Genomic DNA, 17,206 nt, shown 5'->3' with positions numbered 1-17,206 from the left:
TGCCATTTGCAATGACGTGGATGGAGCTAGAATGTATTATGCTAAGGGAAATAAGTCAATCAGAGAAAGACAAATATCTTATAATTTTACTCATATGTGGAATTTAAGAAACGAAACAGTTGAACATATGGGAAGACGGTGGGGGTGGGGGGAATAGAAGAAAAGGAAACAAACCACAAGAGGTTCTTAATGATAAGAATAAATTGAGGATTGGTGGAGGGAGGTGAGTGGGAGATGGGCTAGCTGGATGATGGGTATTAAGAAGGATACTTGTGATGAGCGCTGGGTATTGTAAGTGATGAATCACTGAATCTACTTCTGAAACCAATATTGCACTGTATATTAACTGACTAGAATATAAATTAAAAAAAAAAAAAAAGAAAAAATTTATGTGCCTGTTTAATGTCTCTCCCACTAGTTCTCTTGTAATTCCCAGTATCTTTATTCCCAGTACCTGGCATATATTAGGAGCTCAGTTTGTTGGTTGAATGAATAAATGTATGCCTTGATATTTATTTATATAAATAAACACACACCATATCTCTTACCGTATCTCTACGGTCGGGTCAACTATAAGATTTAGAGGGCTCTTTCTAAAGGGAAAAAACTAACGGGTCACACTTTATTATTATTTTTTAAGATTTTATTTTTTAATCTCTACACCCAACACGGGACTTGAACTCACACCCCCAAGATCAATGCTCCACTGACTGAACCAGCTGGGCACCCCCAGGTCGCACTTTGGATATGGCCTCTCTTTGTTCCCAGCTATAAAATTCTAATTACTGGCTGAATCTGAAGATTCCTTATTTATGATGTTATTGCTTTGGTAAGTAAAAACAAACAAAACACCTTCAAAATAGACATGTCACTTCAGGTATTTATTCAACAACAAACATTACTGACTGCTTCACAATGTACTGACTGGGAAGCTAAGCTGGGGGCTGGATATACAAGAAAAACCATTTCCTTGAAGGAGGGAAGTCCAGAGGAGTTCTTAGCTTAGAAACTGATAGATGATCATCCTGAAAAGATGTATGAAAATAAACTGGAATATTTGAACAATATTTTTTCAATTTTATCTCATCTGCTGCCCTAGTTCAGGTTTTCATCATCTCCTGCCTGAATCATTGCACTTACCCTTCCCAACTCCTTATTCGCCTACCCTGCATTATTTGTTGTCAGAGCATTCATTGTTTTAAAAATATGTCACTGATTTTATTCTCTGTCCCCCCCACCCCCCATTATCATAAGCATGCAAACCCCAGGGGCATCTGGCTGCCTTAGTTGGGAGAGTATGCCACTCCTGATTTCAGAGTATTGAGTTGGAGCCCCACCTTACAGGTAGAGTTTACTTAAAAAAAAAAAAAAAAGCAAGCCTGATAAAGACAAGGATTTTTGTTTGTTCCTGATTGCATTCCCTGTCTGGAACTCAGGCGGCCTAGAAACACTTAAATACCTTTAACAGCCATTAAATGAATCCCTCCCTCTGCTTGGTCTTTCTCCATTCATTTATACATATTTATTCCCTTTACGTGTGAGGATCTTTTGACTCACGGTGTATTTTGTACTTTATTAACATGGCAGTTGCTTTTCATTTTCCAAGTATGTCTGTTTCAGTTACAGTTTAGATGATGGCCCACCAAAGACCATTACAAGCAGAAAAAACTTTGGAAAAGGTACTTCAGGGTAGTAGTCAGGGAAGCTGTGGCTACTTAAAGTTAGCTGAACATAATGCTGTGGACTCTAGGCTCTGGGGTAGCTAATTTTTTCGCATGGAAGAATGAGCACACTGGTCTTTCAAGCGCTTTCTTAGGCTCTGAGGGCAAATAGCACAAGGTTTGCCTGGCGATAAGGTGAAAAACCTTAACGGCTATCTGGCATTCAGCTTAGCTTAGCTCTCTCGCAGCTCCCATCCGGCGGCGAAAAATACTTCCGGCATTCCGCTTTTTATATGCTGAGTCACAGCCTATGGCTACGCGCCGGCTGTGAAGGGCAGAATACACAAAATATAATCGGCGAAAAAAAAACTTGGGAATTCATTTTCTCCACTCGCTTCTTGGTTTTCTCATTAGGGGAATATTTTTCTCAAGGCCGCGGAACATTACTCAGCCTCGCCCTCAAACCTACACCCCGGAAACGTCATAAACGCGGCGCAAGCACTTTCTTCCCGTCGTCCTCCACGCCACTCTCTCCGCCTCTACTTCCTCGCCCCGCCCACCCTAGGTTTCTAGGTGCTCTAAAAATCCGGCCCGGTCGCTTTGGTTCTTTTTACTCCCTGTTCCCATTGGTTGTTTGCATGCGCGTGACCTCTCTTCTTGCCTACTGATTGGCTAGAATCAGTAACGACATCGGCGACCGCGAGGGCGGGGGCTTGAGGGAAGTTGGTGTGAGGCAGACCGGATTGGGGGAGGGGTTCAGGCCTGTCCTCCCCAGCGGCTGCGGCAGCACCAGCGCCGGCCGCCGCCGCCTCTGAAACGCGGAGGAGGAGGAGCGGCTGGAGGAGTAGGAGGAGGAGGTGGGCCCAGGCGAGCGGGATGCCCATCGCTCTAGCTTGGTGGTGAATGCTGAGGAGAGTCACGGTTGCTGCAGTCTGTGCCACCGGGAGGAAGTTGTGGTTTGAGGCCGGGCGGGAGTCCGCGGCGCTGTGGAGAATTCGAGCGCGGGGTCGGTGCGAAGACTCGGCTGCTGCCAGACCCTTTCCTACTCTGACCATGCCTGGAAGGAACAAGGCGAAGTCTACCTGCAGCTGTCCTGACCTGCAGTCCAACGGACAGGATTTGGGAGAGAGCGGCCGTGTTGCCCGTCTAGGAGCTGATGAATCTGAGGAAGAGGGACGAAGGGGGTCTGTTAGTAATGCCGGAGACCCTGAGATCGTCAAGTCTCCCAGCGACCCCAAGCAGTACCGGTGAGGGAGGAGGCTTGGACCCGGGAGGAGAGCCGGGTGGGGGCTTCTCTGTTTCTGTCTCCCGAAAGAGCAACAGGGGCACATTTCCCATCACAGGTGCTTCCTTGGGTGGAGGGCAATTAGGGGCTTCCATGTGGTGTCAGCCGGACAAGTGGGAAATCTTGAGTTTCACGAGGAATCAGGATGTCAGAATGGGAAGGGCTCTTGGAGTAATTTTGACATTCGCTGAGAATGGTGGGTTCTCTGAGGAAGGTATGCTGGATGGTGAGGGAGTCTTGGTATTAGGTTATGAGGAAAGGTTGAAGGAGTTGGGAATTTTAATTTTGGAAAAGATATTTAAGGGGCATATTATCACTGGCCACAAATAAATAGGTGCCCTTGGTTGAAAGGGGTAAAACTAATGGGTGGAAGTTATTGGAGGGTAGTGTGGCTTCAGTAAAAGAACTTGGGCGTCATAGTTGGCCTACGATGAAGTGGCTTGTTTCTATGGGTTGTTCTTCATTACTAGAATGTTTGGGTGACCTCTTCCAAAGTGTATTAGAGAGGACGTAGGTCTGAGTTGTGTGAGTCATAGAAGTCTTCTGAGGTTTCTTTTAATTCTGAAATGGTCTGCTTTTTGTTTTATGCCAGAATCCTCTAAACATGTACCTGAATATTTCTTTCAGAGGTAGCTTATTTCATAGAATGTTGTGACTATGATGTATTTTAAAGAGATCATATTGTCCAACAACTTCGTTTTCCAGGTTGAGGAAATTGAGATCCAGAGAGTTGGCTTCTTACTTAGAATTACACTGTTAACTACAACTGATATAAAAACCGTGTCCATTTGACACCAAATCCAGTGCACCATTTACTGATTTTTATAGAGTTCTTGCTCCTATTGAGTTGAAAGGTGAAGGATTCTAGGTCCCAATTTGTTAGAAACCTCTACAGTGTTAGAACAGGAAAGAACCTTGGAGGTAATCTTTTCCACTCTCCATCACTCCCATTGGACAGATGACTGAAACAGGTGATTTAGCTTCTAGTTTAAGACTGGCCGAATTTCTCCTTTAGCTTCAAGTCTAGAGATTAACAGTACACAATTCTTTGTACTATTTTTTCCAGGCTGCAGGGTCAAGAGATCTTTATGGATGGGCTAAATCTTTTTCTCATCAAAGATGTGTTTGCATTAGTAATATGTGAATGAGCAAATTGAAACCTTGATTAAAGGTGCTTAGTTTTCTAGATTAAATGTTCAGTAATAGCTTCAGTTTTTTTAGCCTGTGTAAAATTACATATTAACAGCTAATGTTTAAAGAATATACACCATGTGTCAAATACTGTTCTAACTGCTTTAGATATGTTATTTCATTTAATGACCTATTTTGGCAAATTTATTTGACAAATACTAAAGTCTTGTGTGCCACGCACTGCGCTATCTTAAATCTTTTCTAAAACTTGATTGGATGTAACTTAATTTTATTCTCAGTGCTGGGCATACAAAAAATGAGTAAGACAGCCTTTGTGTTCAGGGAGCTTCCAATGTAGAAGAGGGACACACACGTGTTAAAAAAAAAAAAAAAAGTTAGGGGCACCTGGGTGGCTCAGTTGGTTAAGCGGCCGATTTTGGCTTAGGTCATGATTTCGTGGTCCATGAGTTCGAGCCCTGCATCGGGCTCTGTGCTGACAGCTCAGAGCCTGGAGCCTGCTTCGGATTTTGTGTACTCCCCTCTCTCTGTCCCTCCCCCACTCGTGCTCTGTCTCGCCCTGTCTCTCAAAAATAAATAAATGTTAAAAAAAAAAAAAAGTTAAAATTAGGGTGCTAAAAATTTATAGAAGCCATAATGGAAGTATATGTTATATATATTAAGGAATAATATAAGGAGTTGTAAACTGCATTTAGGGAGAAAATTAGGAAAGATTTAAAAGAAGAGGTAATACTTAAGAAGAATTCTTTGAATATATTGTATTTCTATTTCGATGTGGTCCTTTGTCAAATCATTTTTCTTCTTACTGTCTCGTTTTTCTTATTTTAAAGTGAATGGGGGTTGATTAGTACAGGTATTTTCCAGTGACTTTCTCCTTTCAAAAGAGCAAGTCTGCTTTTATCTCTAATATACTGAAAGTTTCAATTAGACTTCTAAAGAAAAGATTTTGTTACTTAAAAAAAAGGTGGAAAACCTCAGTGCTAGATGATCTTTAAAGACTTATCCAACCTAAAGTGAAATTCTGTGAATTTTTGTAGCCAGAAACAGACATGAAGCATCTGCAGCCCAGAGAGCTGAATTATCCTTCTAGGACCCTCTCAGATGTCTTCTCTGTGAAGTTTTTATATGTAGAACCAATCTCTCCTTTAACTGTATTTCAGTAGGATTTTGTACATCGTCTGTTACAGTACATATCCGTCTTATATGTCTTTGGAATGTGTGAATAAGCACCAGAGGCAGACCTGATTAAAGGATTATTAGGGTGAAATAATGCCTAGAAAGATTTGCTTACCAACCTGCACTTATTAAGTAATAGCCTGTGGAATTTTACTTATGTATATGTGTAATTTGTACTTAGCTTTTGTGAAATGTTAAACATACCTACAGGACATCTGTTTTTTTTTTTGTTTTTTTTTTAGGGATCTGTATAAGTGTTTAGTAAATGTTGATTTCCTTATTTGGAAGAATTAAGGGACTTCAAATTGGGAACTACTGTTTTTTTTTTAATGTTAATTTATTTTTGAGAGAGAGACAGAGTGCTAGCAGGGGAGGAGCTGACAGAGGGAGACACAGAATCAGAAGCGGGCTCCAGGCTTTGAACTGTCAGCACAGAGCCCTACTGGGGCTTGAACTAAAATGTTTCTTTTGGAAATAAGATTTAGCATTAAAAAAATTCTCTAGTCCATTAAAAAGAATTCTAATTCTTCTAGACTTTTGGTAGAGTTAGGGAGCAGATACTGAAGCACAAATGCATTAAATGTAAGAGGTGTTAGCATGTGTAAAATATGGCATTTTTAGTCCTTTGTGTATCTAGTCTTCTGTCACTAGTTATGTGACCTTGGGCACATTAATCTAAGGCAGAGGACCTTTAAGGACACAGAAGAAAACCAGCCCATAAACCACTGAAATTGAAAAGGAACAGTTAGGAAGGAGAAAAACTAGATGATAGTGGGCTTTTTTTTTTTTTTTTAATGAAGAGCAGTGGAAAATGCTTTATGCAAAGAATGATCATTGTTAGATTATTCTGAGAAGTCAGGTACTATAAGAACTGAGAAAAATCTTTTTTTTGTTGTTTTTTTTTGAAGTTTATTTTGAGAGAGAAAGCATGAGTGGGGAAGGGGCAGAGAGTGAGAATCCCAAGCAGGCTCTGCACTAACAGTCTGGTGGTTCGAACCCATGAACCAAATTGTGAGATCATGACCTGAGCCGAAGTCGGACACTAAATCGACTTGAGTCACCCAGGTGCCCCAGGAACTGAGAACAGTCTTATGGAGACCCAAGAAATTGTTTGTTCCTGGTGACAGCTGTTTTAAAGGAATGATAGGGAGGCAGAAGCTAGACTTCACTGAGTCACAAGGTGAGAAATTTTAGATAATGAGATAGACATTTTTAAAGAAGTTTGGTTTTAAAGGGGAGGGGATGAGAGAAAATTTTAGGATAAAGTATTATGTGGGGTGAAGGGAGAATTTTTTTCAAGGTGGAAGAGACTTGAGAATGTTTATTGCCTGAGGGAAAGAAAGAATCAGGGAGGGAGAGGTTGAAGATACAGGAGATAATAGAGGGAACAAAATCCTTACATAGTAGTGAGGAGACGGGATCAAGAATATTCATGAAGCGATTGGTTTAGAGAAGAGGAACACAAAATCACTGAAAATGGAGGAAGGTGTAATGAGTATGGATGCAGGCAGTTAGGTGCTGAAAGCATTCTTGCTTTATAGACTTTTTTGTTCTGTAAAGTAAGCGTTGAGGTTTACTTAAATGATTCTTTAAGAGTTGTAGTGGGAAACAGGAATCCTTTAGTGGTGAAGGTTGAAATAGCTAATGAGAATGGGTGAGGTGTATTTGGGAGATACTAAGAGAAGTTGTGGGTTCTTGAGCATGAAAATGACGTAAGTAAACCAGTGTTTTAAGATTAATCTGAAGATCACATCCATAGGATGTGGCAAGACTGGTTTAGGAGGTAATTATAATTGTGTATTGAATGGTGTTTGAATGGTGTGCACTGATATAAGATACTAGTCTTTCTTTAATTGATGTATTCTATTTTTTACTTTTTTTTCCTCTCTCGTTGTTAACTTAGTTTAGCTAGGCTAAAACCAGTGAGTATGGAGACTATGTCTTGTTCACTTAGTGTCCAGCACATAGTAGGTTCTCAAATAATAATTGTAGAATGTACAAATGCATGAGTGCTCATATGCTAGGTGTTTTCATGGAACTCATGGGGATATTCTGCCAGAAATTTTTTAGATTAAATTTGTATCCTGGCCATGGGTGCCTGGGTGGCTCAGTCAGTTAAGCCTCCCACCCTTGGTTTCTCCTCAGATCATGTTCTCACAGTTTGTGGGTTAAAGTCCTGTGCTGACATCTCAGAGCCTGGAGGCTGCTTTGGATTCTGTGTCTCATTCCCTCTCTGTCTGCCCCTCCCCTGCTCATGTGCATGCTCAGTTGTTCTCTCTCTCTCTCTTTCTAAAGGTAAATAAACTTAAAAAAATTTTTTTTGTATCCTGGCCAATTTAAAAACATAATTAGTTGGTTTTCAGGGAAAATAGTATGAATGGGTAGGTTACAGAAGACAAAATGTAAATTATACAAGTAGTAATAATATATGTGATATTGTGTATTTAATTCATGTAGAAGCTTGTGGTGTTTGGCACATAGCACACAGATGTTAGCTATAATGTTCCCAATTACTTTATTATTTTTTAATTTTTTAAAGTTTATTTATTTTGAGAGAGAGAGAGAGCACAAGCAGGGGAGGGAGCTCTGAGCAGAGCATGATGCGGTGCTTGGAGATCACAACCTGAGTCGAAATCAAGAATTGGTCACTTGACTGAGCCATCCAGGCACCCCAATGTGTTCCCAATTAAATGATGTTTGCAGCATTGTTTGTAATAGCAAAAATTGGCGACAACTTTAATGCCCATTAGTGACTAAAGATTAAGTTTTTTATATAATGAAAATCATATATAGCAATAAAAAAAAGAAATGGAAAGATGTCCTGATATATTATTGAATGAAAAAAGCTAGTTGCAGACCAAAGTAGGTTGTATAATTCTTTTTTTTTTTTTTAATGTTTGTTTATTTTTGAGACAGAGGGAGACAGAGCATGAGTGGGGGAGGGGCAGAGAGAGAGCGAGACACAGAATCTGAAACAGGCTCCAGGCTCTGAGCTGTCAGCAGAGAGCCTGAGGGGGGCTCGAACCCACAGACTGTGAGATCATGACCTGAGCCGAAGTCAGATGCTTTACCGACTGAGCCACCCAGGCGCCCCTATAATTCTGTTTTTAAAAGGAAAAAATAACACCTCTCATTATATGTTTACCTAAAATATAGTTCTTTATGTTTAGATTTATATAGAAATGATTAGGAATGATATTCAGTAAGCTTATTTCTCTAGGGAAAGAAAGAAGGAATTTGATTTGGATTATTTACTTTTTAATAATGAAAGAAGATCAGTAAATAAAAGTATTAGGTATTCATTGTAGGAAATTTAAATAACAAAAAATTTAAAAATTCTTATAATCATTCCATCCAGCATTAACCACTTGTAACTGCATTTTTATAGTCTTTATTCCTTTGTGCTATGCATTTGTAATTTGTATGTATATTTTTAATTGACATTTAGTTGACATGTAAGTTTCAGGTGTATAACATAGTGAGTTGACAATTCTATGTATTGCGATATGCTCACCATAGTAAGTATAGTTACTGTCACCACACAAAGTTATTACGATATTATTGACTGTATTCACTATGCTGTACTTTTATTCCCCGTGACTTATTTATTTTATAACTGGAAGTTTGTCCCTTTTAATCCCCTTCACCTGTTTTACCTATCCCTCCACCACCTCCCCTCTGGCGATCACTAGTAGTTCTCTCCGAGTCTGTTTTCCTTTGTTGTTTGTTTTGATTGTCAGATTCCATATATAAGTGAAATCATATGGTATTTAAATGTGTTTGTCTGATTTATTTCACCTGTAGGTCCATCCATCTTTTCATGAATGGCAAGATTTCATTCTTTCTCACGACTAATATTCCATCATGTATGTATACCACATCTTTATCCATTCATCTGTCAGTGGACACTTAGGTTGCTTCCATATCTTGGCTATTGTAAATAATGTTGCAGTAAATACAGGGTGCATATATCTTTTTGAATTAGTGTTTTCATTTTTCTTGGGTAAATACCCAGAAGTGCAATTATTGGATCCTGTGATACTTGTATTTTTAGTTTTTGAGGAACTGCTATACTGTTTTCCATAGTGGTTGCACCAATTTACAGTCTCACTAGTAATGCACAATGGTTCCCTTTTCTCCACATGCTTGCCTTGTTACTCCTTTAGCTATGCTGACTGGTGTGAGGTCATTTCTCATTGTGGTTTTGTGATTAGTAATGTTGAGCATCTTTTTATGTTTCTGTTGGCCATCTGTATGTTTTCTTTGGAAATATGTCTATTCAAGTCTTCTGCCCATTTTTAAAAAAAAATTCTTATTTATTTTGAGAGAGAGGGAGAGAGTGTGAGGGAGTGCACATGTGTGTGAGCATAGGAGGGGCAGAGAGAGAGAGAGAGAGAGGGAGAGAGAAAATCCCAAGCAGGCTTTGTGCTGTCAGTGCAGAACCTACATGGGGTTTGATCTCATGAACTAGGAGATCATGACCTAAGCTGAAATCAAGAGTCAGTCGCTTAACCGACTGAAGTCCCAAGGTGCCCATTTTTTGCCCATTTTAAGTCAGATTATTTGTTTTTTTTGTGTTGAGTCATAGGAGTTCTTCATATATTTTGTATATTAACCCCTTACTGCATATGTTATTTGCAGTTCTTCCAGTGAGGAGGTTGCCTTTTCGTTTTGTTGATGGTTTCATTCTCTGCAAAAGCTTTTTAGTTTGATATGGTCCCAGTTTATTTTTGCTTTTGTTTTCCCTTATCTGGGCAAACATATCCAGAAAAATATTGCTAAGGTTGATGTCTAAGCGATTACTACCTTTGTTTTCTTTTAGGAGTTTTATGGTTTCAGGACTTAAATTTAGGTTTTTTAATCCATTTTGAGTTTACTTTTGTGTATGGTGTAAGAAGGTGGTTCGGGCCCATTCATTTTCATGTAGCTGTCCAGTTTTCCTACCACCATTTATTGAAGAGAATTTGTTTTCCTCATTGTATATTTTTGCCTTCTTTGTCATAGATTAATTGATCATGTAAGCATGTATTGGTTTGTTTCTGGGCTCTCAATTCTTTTACATTGGTCTATGTGTGTATGTTGTGCCAGTACTATACTGTCTTGCTATACATTTAAAAAAAATGGTAGGGGCGCCTGGGTGGCTCAGTCGGTTGAGCGAGCGACTTCGGCTCAGGTCATGATCTCACAGCTCGTGAGTTCGAGCCCCGCATCAGGCTCTGGGCTGACAGCTCAGAGCCTGGAGCCTGCTTCAAATTCTGTGCCTCCCTCTCTCTCTGCCCCAACCCACTCACATTTTGTCTCTGTCTCTCTCATTAAAAAATTTTTTTAAAAATGGTATATACTTAATAATGTCGTGAACATTTTCTTACTGTTTTTTGGTATACATACTTTGTCTACCAACAAAGTCGGTCCATTGTGTAGATATACCATATTTAATCATTACCATTTTATGAGATATTGTCAAATTTTCTTTACCTAAGAAGCCTCTTTATTCCCTACAGAGTCCTTTGGGAATGAACCCAGTCCTAATGAGTTTGGTAGATATGGTAGGTAGATATGTAACCTCTGGTGATCTTGTCTGTTTCAAAGATGATCTGTAATTGGGAGAGCTGGCAGACAAGACGATTGGTTTATTCTGGGACTTCCACTCTGACATAGGTCTCATAGTCATATTGTTTCCCAGAATGAAGTCAGTCCAACTCACAGGAAACTGAGTATAGTCTATTTCTAGCATTTTGGGGGAGGGGGGCATCGGAAGGCTCAATTATATGGTTCGACCAGAATTTAACTGTTTTCGCGAGGGTTGGAAGTAGATTGTAATTTGAAAAGTTATTTCATATATATATCACTACCATCAACAGTAATCTTCCTTCTAATAATAATAGCTGATATTTGTTAAGTGGCTACTATATACTAGGTCCTATTCTAAGGAGTTTACGTAGATTATCTCACTTAAATTTTTTTTTTTTTTTTTTTTAGCGTTTTTTTATTTTTGAGACAGAGACCGAACATGAATGGGGGAGGGTCAGAGAAAGAGGGAGACACAGAATCTGAAACAGGCTCCAGGCTCTGAGCTGTCAGCACAGAGCCCGACGTGGGGCTCGAACTCACGGATGGCAAGATCATGACCTGAGCTGAAGTTGGACACTTAACCCATTGGGCCACCCAGGTGCCCTGATCTCACTTAATTTTTACGGTAATCCTATTAGGTAATGCTTTTATTACGTGATAGCCTAAAATGCTGTTCTGTGAAAACACATTCTGAACAGGTATTGAGCACTGATTAGTGTAAATGGATTGTGTTCTCATTTGGTTCCATCTAAGCATATTTCTTACCATGGGAGATAAGCTCCAAGCCCGTCCATTTTGGTTTCTTTCTAGTTTCATCTTCTGTTGTGCTGTTTTGTACTCTTTCTTGGCACATGCTATACTCTTAGGTCATATTTGTCTTGTGAGTTGAAGTATTGCCTCCTTTGTGAATCTTATGTATGTGTGTAATCTCTGCACCCACTGTGGGGCTCAAACTCATGACCCCAAGATCAAGAATCGCATGTTTGACTGACTGAGCCAGCCAGGCACTCCTTGTGAATCCTTTCTCACTCTTTTAGGTCAGTCTTCCCCTCCCACATGTGAGTTATTTACACTCCTGTGTGCCCCTGTAGCAATTTTTTTCAAGCTGCTTTAAATTTTTTAAGTTAAATTTATCTTTACCCCTTATTCTGAAATTTTTGTAGGGAGGGACTTTGTCTCTTTGAGTCTTTGCATGCCTTTTCTTATGTTACTAATGAGTCACATGTCTGTACCTCTTAAGACCCATCTCTTCATTTGTGCACTAGCCCCATCTGCTCTTTGTTGATGCTGTCCATCAATTCCAGCAGTCGTTCCCCTTCCATTCTGCATTACCAGTTTCTCTCTTTTACTGGATCATTTCCACGAGTATACAAATATGTTGTAATCATTCCTGTCTTCAGGGGAAAGACTTTTTTTTTTCCCACATCCTCTGTGAGCTATACCTTCCATCTACTCAAGTTTCTTGGTTTTCTTTGTAGCAAAGCTTGTTAAAAGAATTGTCTACACTTGAAATTTGCAGTTCACCTATTCTCATTATTTCTTTTTTTTGAGATAATGTCCATTTTAATTTATATATTTTTTCATTTAATGTGTGATTTATAGCTTTCATTGCCATTAATATATTCCATACTATCATTTAAAAAATTGAAAAATATTTTTAATGTTTATTATTTTTGAGAGAGAGAGAGAAAGCACGCGTGCATGTGGGGAAGGAGCAGAGAAAGCGGGGGTGAGGGGGTGGGAGGGGTGGGGTAGGGGGTTAGACACAGAATCCGAAGCAGGCTCCAGGCTCTGAGCTGTCAGCACAGAGCCCCATGTGGCGCTCAAACTCATGAACCGTGAGATCATGACCTGAGCCGAAGCTGGATGCTTAACCGACTGAGCCACCCAGGCACCCCCCCAAAAATATTTATTTATTTATTTATTTATTTATTTATTTATTTATTTATTTATTTTAATGTTTATTTTTGAGAGAGAAGGAGACAGAGCATGAGCATGGGAGGAGCAGAGAGAGAGAGGGAGACACAGAGTCAGAAGTAGGCTCCAGGCTCTGAGTTCTCGGCACAGAGCCCGATGCGGGGCCCAAACTCACGAACTGCAAGATCATGACCTGAGCTAAGTTGGATGCTCAACTAACTGAGCCATCCAGGCGCCCCTGTTTAAAATTTTTTTTGAAATGTTTTTATTTATTTTTGAGAGAGACAGAGTGGGAATGGGGGAGGGGCAGAGAGAGTGAGGGAGACACAGAATCTGAAGTAGGCTCCAGGCTCTGAGCTGTCAGCACGGAGCCTGACGCAGGGTTGGAACTCACAAACTGCTAGATCATGACCTGAGCCAAAGTCGGACACTTAACCGACTGAGCTACCCACGTACTCCCCCCCCCCCCCCAATTTTTTTTTTTTAATTGAGGTATAGTTGACACTCCCATAATTTCTTGAACTCAAGAGTGGTCTTTTGCCACTATTGCTATATCAAAACAGCTGTTTTCCAGATCACCAATATCCTTTACAGTTGAGCCGTTCTCAAGTTCTTATCTTTCTTGGCCTTTCAGTATCATATGACATGGTTAATCATTCTTTCCTTCTTGAAATGCTTTTTTCAGATGGCTCCCAGGTCAGTCAGCACTGTTCTAGTTCTCTTTCTGCCTCACTTGAAGGTTTCTTCTTATCTCCTTGACCTCTAAATTTTGGAGTACTGAGGGCTCAGTTCTCAGACCTCTTCTTTTCCCTGGCTACCTTTGCTCCCTGAGTTATCTCATCCAATTTCATTGGCTTTAAATAGAACCCTGTATAAAATAACAATTTTACTCAGGTTCCCAATCCCTATACCCTTTCTCATGGTTATGTTTCTTCATAGCACTTATTGCCATTTGATATACTATATGTTTACTGGTTTGTGAGAGCAAGGAGTCTGTTTTGTTCACTGCTGAATCCCCAGTGCCTACAGTAGTACCTGTCTCAGCCTTGCTTCCATCTCTGACTCTTTCATCCTTTTCTCCTCTGCTCTGATTGTTATATAAAGATAAGTTTTTCAGTCTTTCTTTTATCATTTTATTTCTTTTGTTTCAGATAAAAAATTAAAAAAAAAAAAATCATACTGCAGTGCCTGGGTGGCTCAGTTGGTTAAGTGTCCGACTTTAGGTCAGTCACGATCTCAGTTTTTGAGTTCTAGCCCCGCGTTGGGCTCTGTGCTGACAGTTTAGAGCCTGGAGCCTACTTCAGATTCTGTGTCTCCCTCTCTCTCTGCTCCTGCCCTGCTCATGCTGTCTCTCTCAAAAATAAACATTAAAAAAAAAATTTAAAATAAAAGAAATAAAACCATACCAATACAGTTGAAGCTCTTTATAACTGCTTCTCTCATTTCATTCCCTACCCTCTTTTCCCAGTATTAACCATTATCTGAATTTGATAAAATTCATTTCTATATATATTGTTATACTTTTTATCAAATGTACATTTATCTGTAAACAGTATATATTCTTGTTTTTGCATGTTTTAAGACATACAAATAGAAATTGTCATGTTAGATGTCTCAGAACCTGCCTTTTTTTTTCCTTTGGTTTAGCATTGCTTTTGAGATTTATCAGTGCTAATAAAGTGTAATACTCTAGTTATTAATGGTAAATGCTCTTTAGTAATATCTTGTATGAATATATCATAATTTGTCTGTTTTCCTATTATTGGTCATTTAGATTATTCCCAGGTTTCTGTTATTTTTTTTATGATTATGCCACAATTTATCTTTTCTCTGATTGTTGACATTTAATTTGTTTCTAGTGTTCAGTGAACATTTTTTCTTTTTCTCTTTTGAGAGAGGGCACAAATGAGCAAGGACAGAGAGAGAGAGAGTCTTGTGAGGGGCAGAGAGAGAGAGAGAGAGAGAGAGAGAGAGAGAATCCCATGAGAGAAAGAAAAGCAGCGTTCACCCGAAGCAGGGCTTGAGCTCACTGGATGTGGAATTCAAACTCTCCAACCGGGAGATAATGACCTGAGCCAAAGTCAGATGGCTTAACTGACTAATGACTAAGCCCCCTAGGTGCCTGTTCAGTGAGCATTTTTATACATGACTCCTTGGGCACACATTTGAGAGTATATATACCTATAAGGGAAAAAGTTTTTTTTTTTTTTTTTTTTTTTTAATTTTTGAGAGGGAATGTGAGTCTGGGAGGGGCGGTGGGGGGTGGGGCACAGATAATCTGAAGTGGTCTCCACACTGACAGCAGCGAGCCGGATATAGGGCTCCAATCCATGAATCGGGAGATCATGGCCTGAGCCGAAGTTGGAAGCTCGACCAAGTGAGCCACGCAGGTGCTCCTCTCTCTTTTTTTTTTTTCCCTGAAACAACTTGTTTTTTACTAGATGTTTCCAAAATACTCTTCTAACTGGTTGTACTGTTTTATTTTACATTTATGCCAATAGAGCATTAGTGTTCCTGCTTTTATAGAGTTTCCTACCAACTCTTGATATTGTTAGATTTAAAAATTATCGAGGGGCTCCTGGGTGGGTCAGTCAGTTAAGTGTCTTCAGCTCAGGTCACGATCTGCACATGAGCCCTGTGTCAGCGTGGAGCCTGCTTGGGATTATCCCTCTCCCTCTGCCTCTCTCTCTCTTTTTCTCAGAAATAATAAGAAATCAGACTTTAAAAAAATTACTGAGAATTGATCTGTAGGACGTATTTTCTCTTTCAAAAAGTCCTTTTGTTTGCATTTTACCTTATTACTAATAAGATCAGGCATTATTTCATGTTTCCTGGCCATTTGGATTTCTCCTTTTATGAACTGCCCATTTTGTTGGAGGGGAGTGTTCTTTCTCTTCTTCTTTAAAATTGATAATTTACATATTTTGAATCCTTTGTTGGTTATATGAGTTGCAAATATATTCTCTAAGTCTGTATAGCTTATCTTTATCCTTTGTTTATAAAGTCTGAAAAGTTAGTCATAGTACTTTATATTTATGGTTTGTGTTTTTTTCATCTTATTTTCTTCTAGAAGTTTTACAGTTTTGCTTTTTATAGGATATGGATCTAATTTTATCACTTTTTAAAAAATAGGGACAACCAGTTGTCCAGTACACCTTTTGAAGTCTATATCCCAGAAGTCACCAAATGTTTTCTTTAAAGGGTAAATAGTAAACGTTTTAGGCTTTGCCAGTTAAGAGGCAAAATTAAAGATATTAGGTGGGTACTTTTATAACAAGGAAGAAAGCATTTCTGCAATTTTTAAAAATTTCTGCAAATTTTAAAGTTTTTTTTTTAAATATTTATTTTTGAGTGAGAGAGAGAGAGAGAGCGCAAGCAGTGGAGGGGCAGAGAGAGAGGGAGACGCAGAATCGGAGCTGAACTCCATTCTCTGAGCTGTCAGCACAGAGCCTGATGTGGGGTTTAAACCCACGAACCGTGAGATCATGACCTGAGCCAACTGACTGAGCCACCAGGTGCTTCCAAAATTTCTGCAAATTAAAAAAAAATTTTTTTAATGTTTATTTTTGAGAGACAGAGTGCATGTGGCGGAGGGGCAGAGAGCGAGGGAGACCCAGAATTCAAAGCAGGCTCCAGGCTCCAGGCTGTCAGCACAGACCCTGATGTAGGGCTAGAACTCACAAACGGTGAGACCATGACCTGAGCTGAAGTCCAACATTTAACCAACTAAGCCACCAAGGTGCCTTTGCAAATTTTAAATAAAATTTGTATTAAGTTCGAAATATAGTAATAGTACTTTTTTGATAATACAGATTTACTAGTGAGAAGAGTGGAATTCTTTGTTTTCTTTCTTCCTTTTTTTCTTTTATTTTTGAGAGAGAACTTATGCTTCGGGGTGGTTGGGGGTGGGGGTGAGAGGGAGAAGGAGAGAGAGAATCTTAAGCAGACTCTACACTCAGCACCAGCCCATTGTGGGGCTTGATCTCACAACTATGAGATCATGACCTGAGCCCAAATCAAGAGTCAGGTATTTAACTAACTGGGCCACCCAGGTGCCCACAGTGAAATTCTTTTTATTGGGGTAACATTTGTTTTTTGGGGGGTTCACAGTGTTTCTTGTAATCAAAGTTGATTGTGAATATGCATCTGTTAATATTGATTTGTAATGAGATTTTACAGATTTCATCTTTGAAAATGTGTTTTCATCCTGATAGTTACTACTAAATACTGATATCAGTCCCTGAGTATATGCTTTTAATTTAGCATATTCATTGCTTGGAAAGCATTTATAGAATTCTGTTAGATTCTTGTGATATTTTTGCCCCTTAGCATGTTATTACATAGTAGATTAATCATTTCTGATTGAAAATTAGGTGGAACCTCCTTAATTAGATGGAGTCTTTGCACAGTTAAAAGGACTTACAAATATGGAAATTTCCCTTATGCT

General features: G+C 39.4%; 1 protein-coding gene across 3 annotated transcripts in view; it reads left to right on the top strand.

The window, feature by feature from the left end:
• The first annotated feature begins 2,410 nt into the window (after window positions 1-2,410).
• Window positions 2,411-17,206, top strand: part of NRDC (nardilysin convertase) — a 101,825-nt gene continuing 87,029 nt past the window's right edge. For all 3 annotated transcript variants that reach the window (XM_006934740.5, XM_006934739.5, XR_002160860.3), the window contains exon 1: window positions 2,411-2,908. In XM_006934740.5, the coding sequence (XP_006934802.1) occupies window positions 2,565-2,908 (344 nt within the window). In that variant the 5' untranslated portion in view covers window positions 2,411-2,564. The remainder of the gene's footprint in view (window positions 2,909-17,206) is intronic.

This window comes from Felis catus, chromosome C1, assembly GCF_018350175.1.
Source record: "Felis catus isolate Fca126 chromosome C1, F.catus_Fca126_mat1.0, whole genome shotgun sequence".
NCBI classification, from domain to species: Eukaryota; Metazoa; Chordata; class Mammalia; order Carnivora; family Felidae; genus Felis; species Felis catus.
This window is presented reverse-complemented; position numbering and strand designations above follow the sequence as displayed.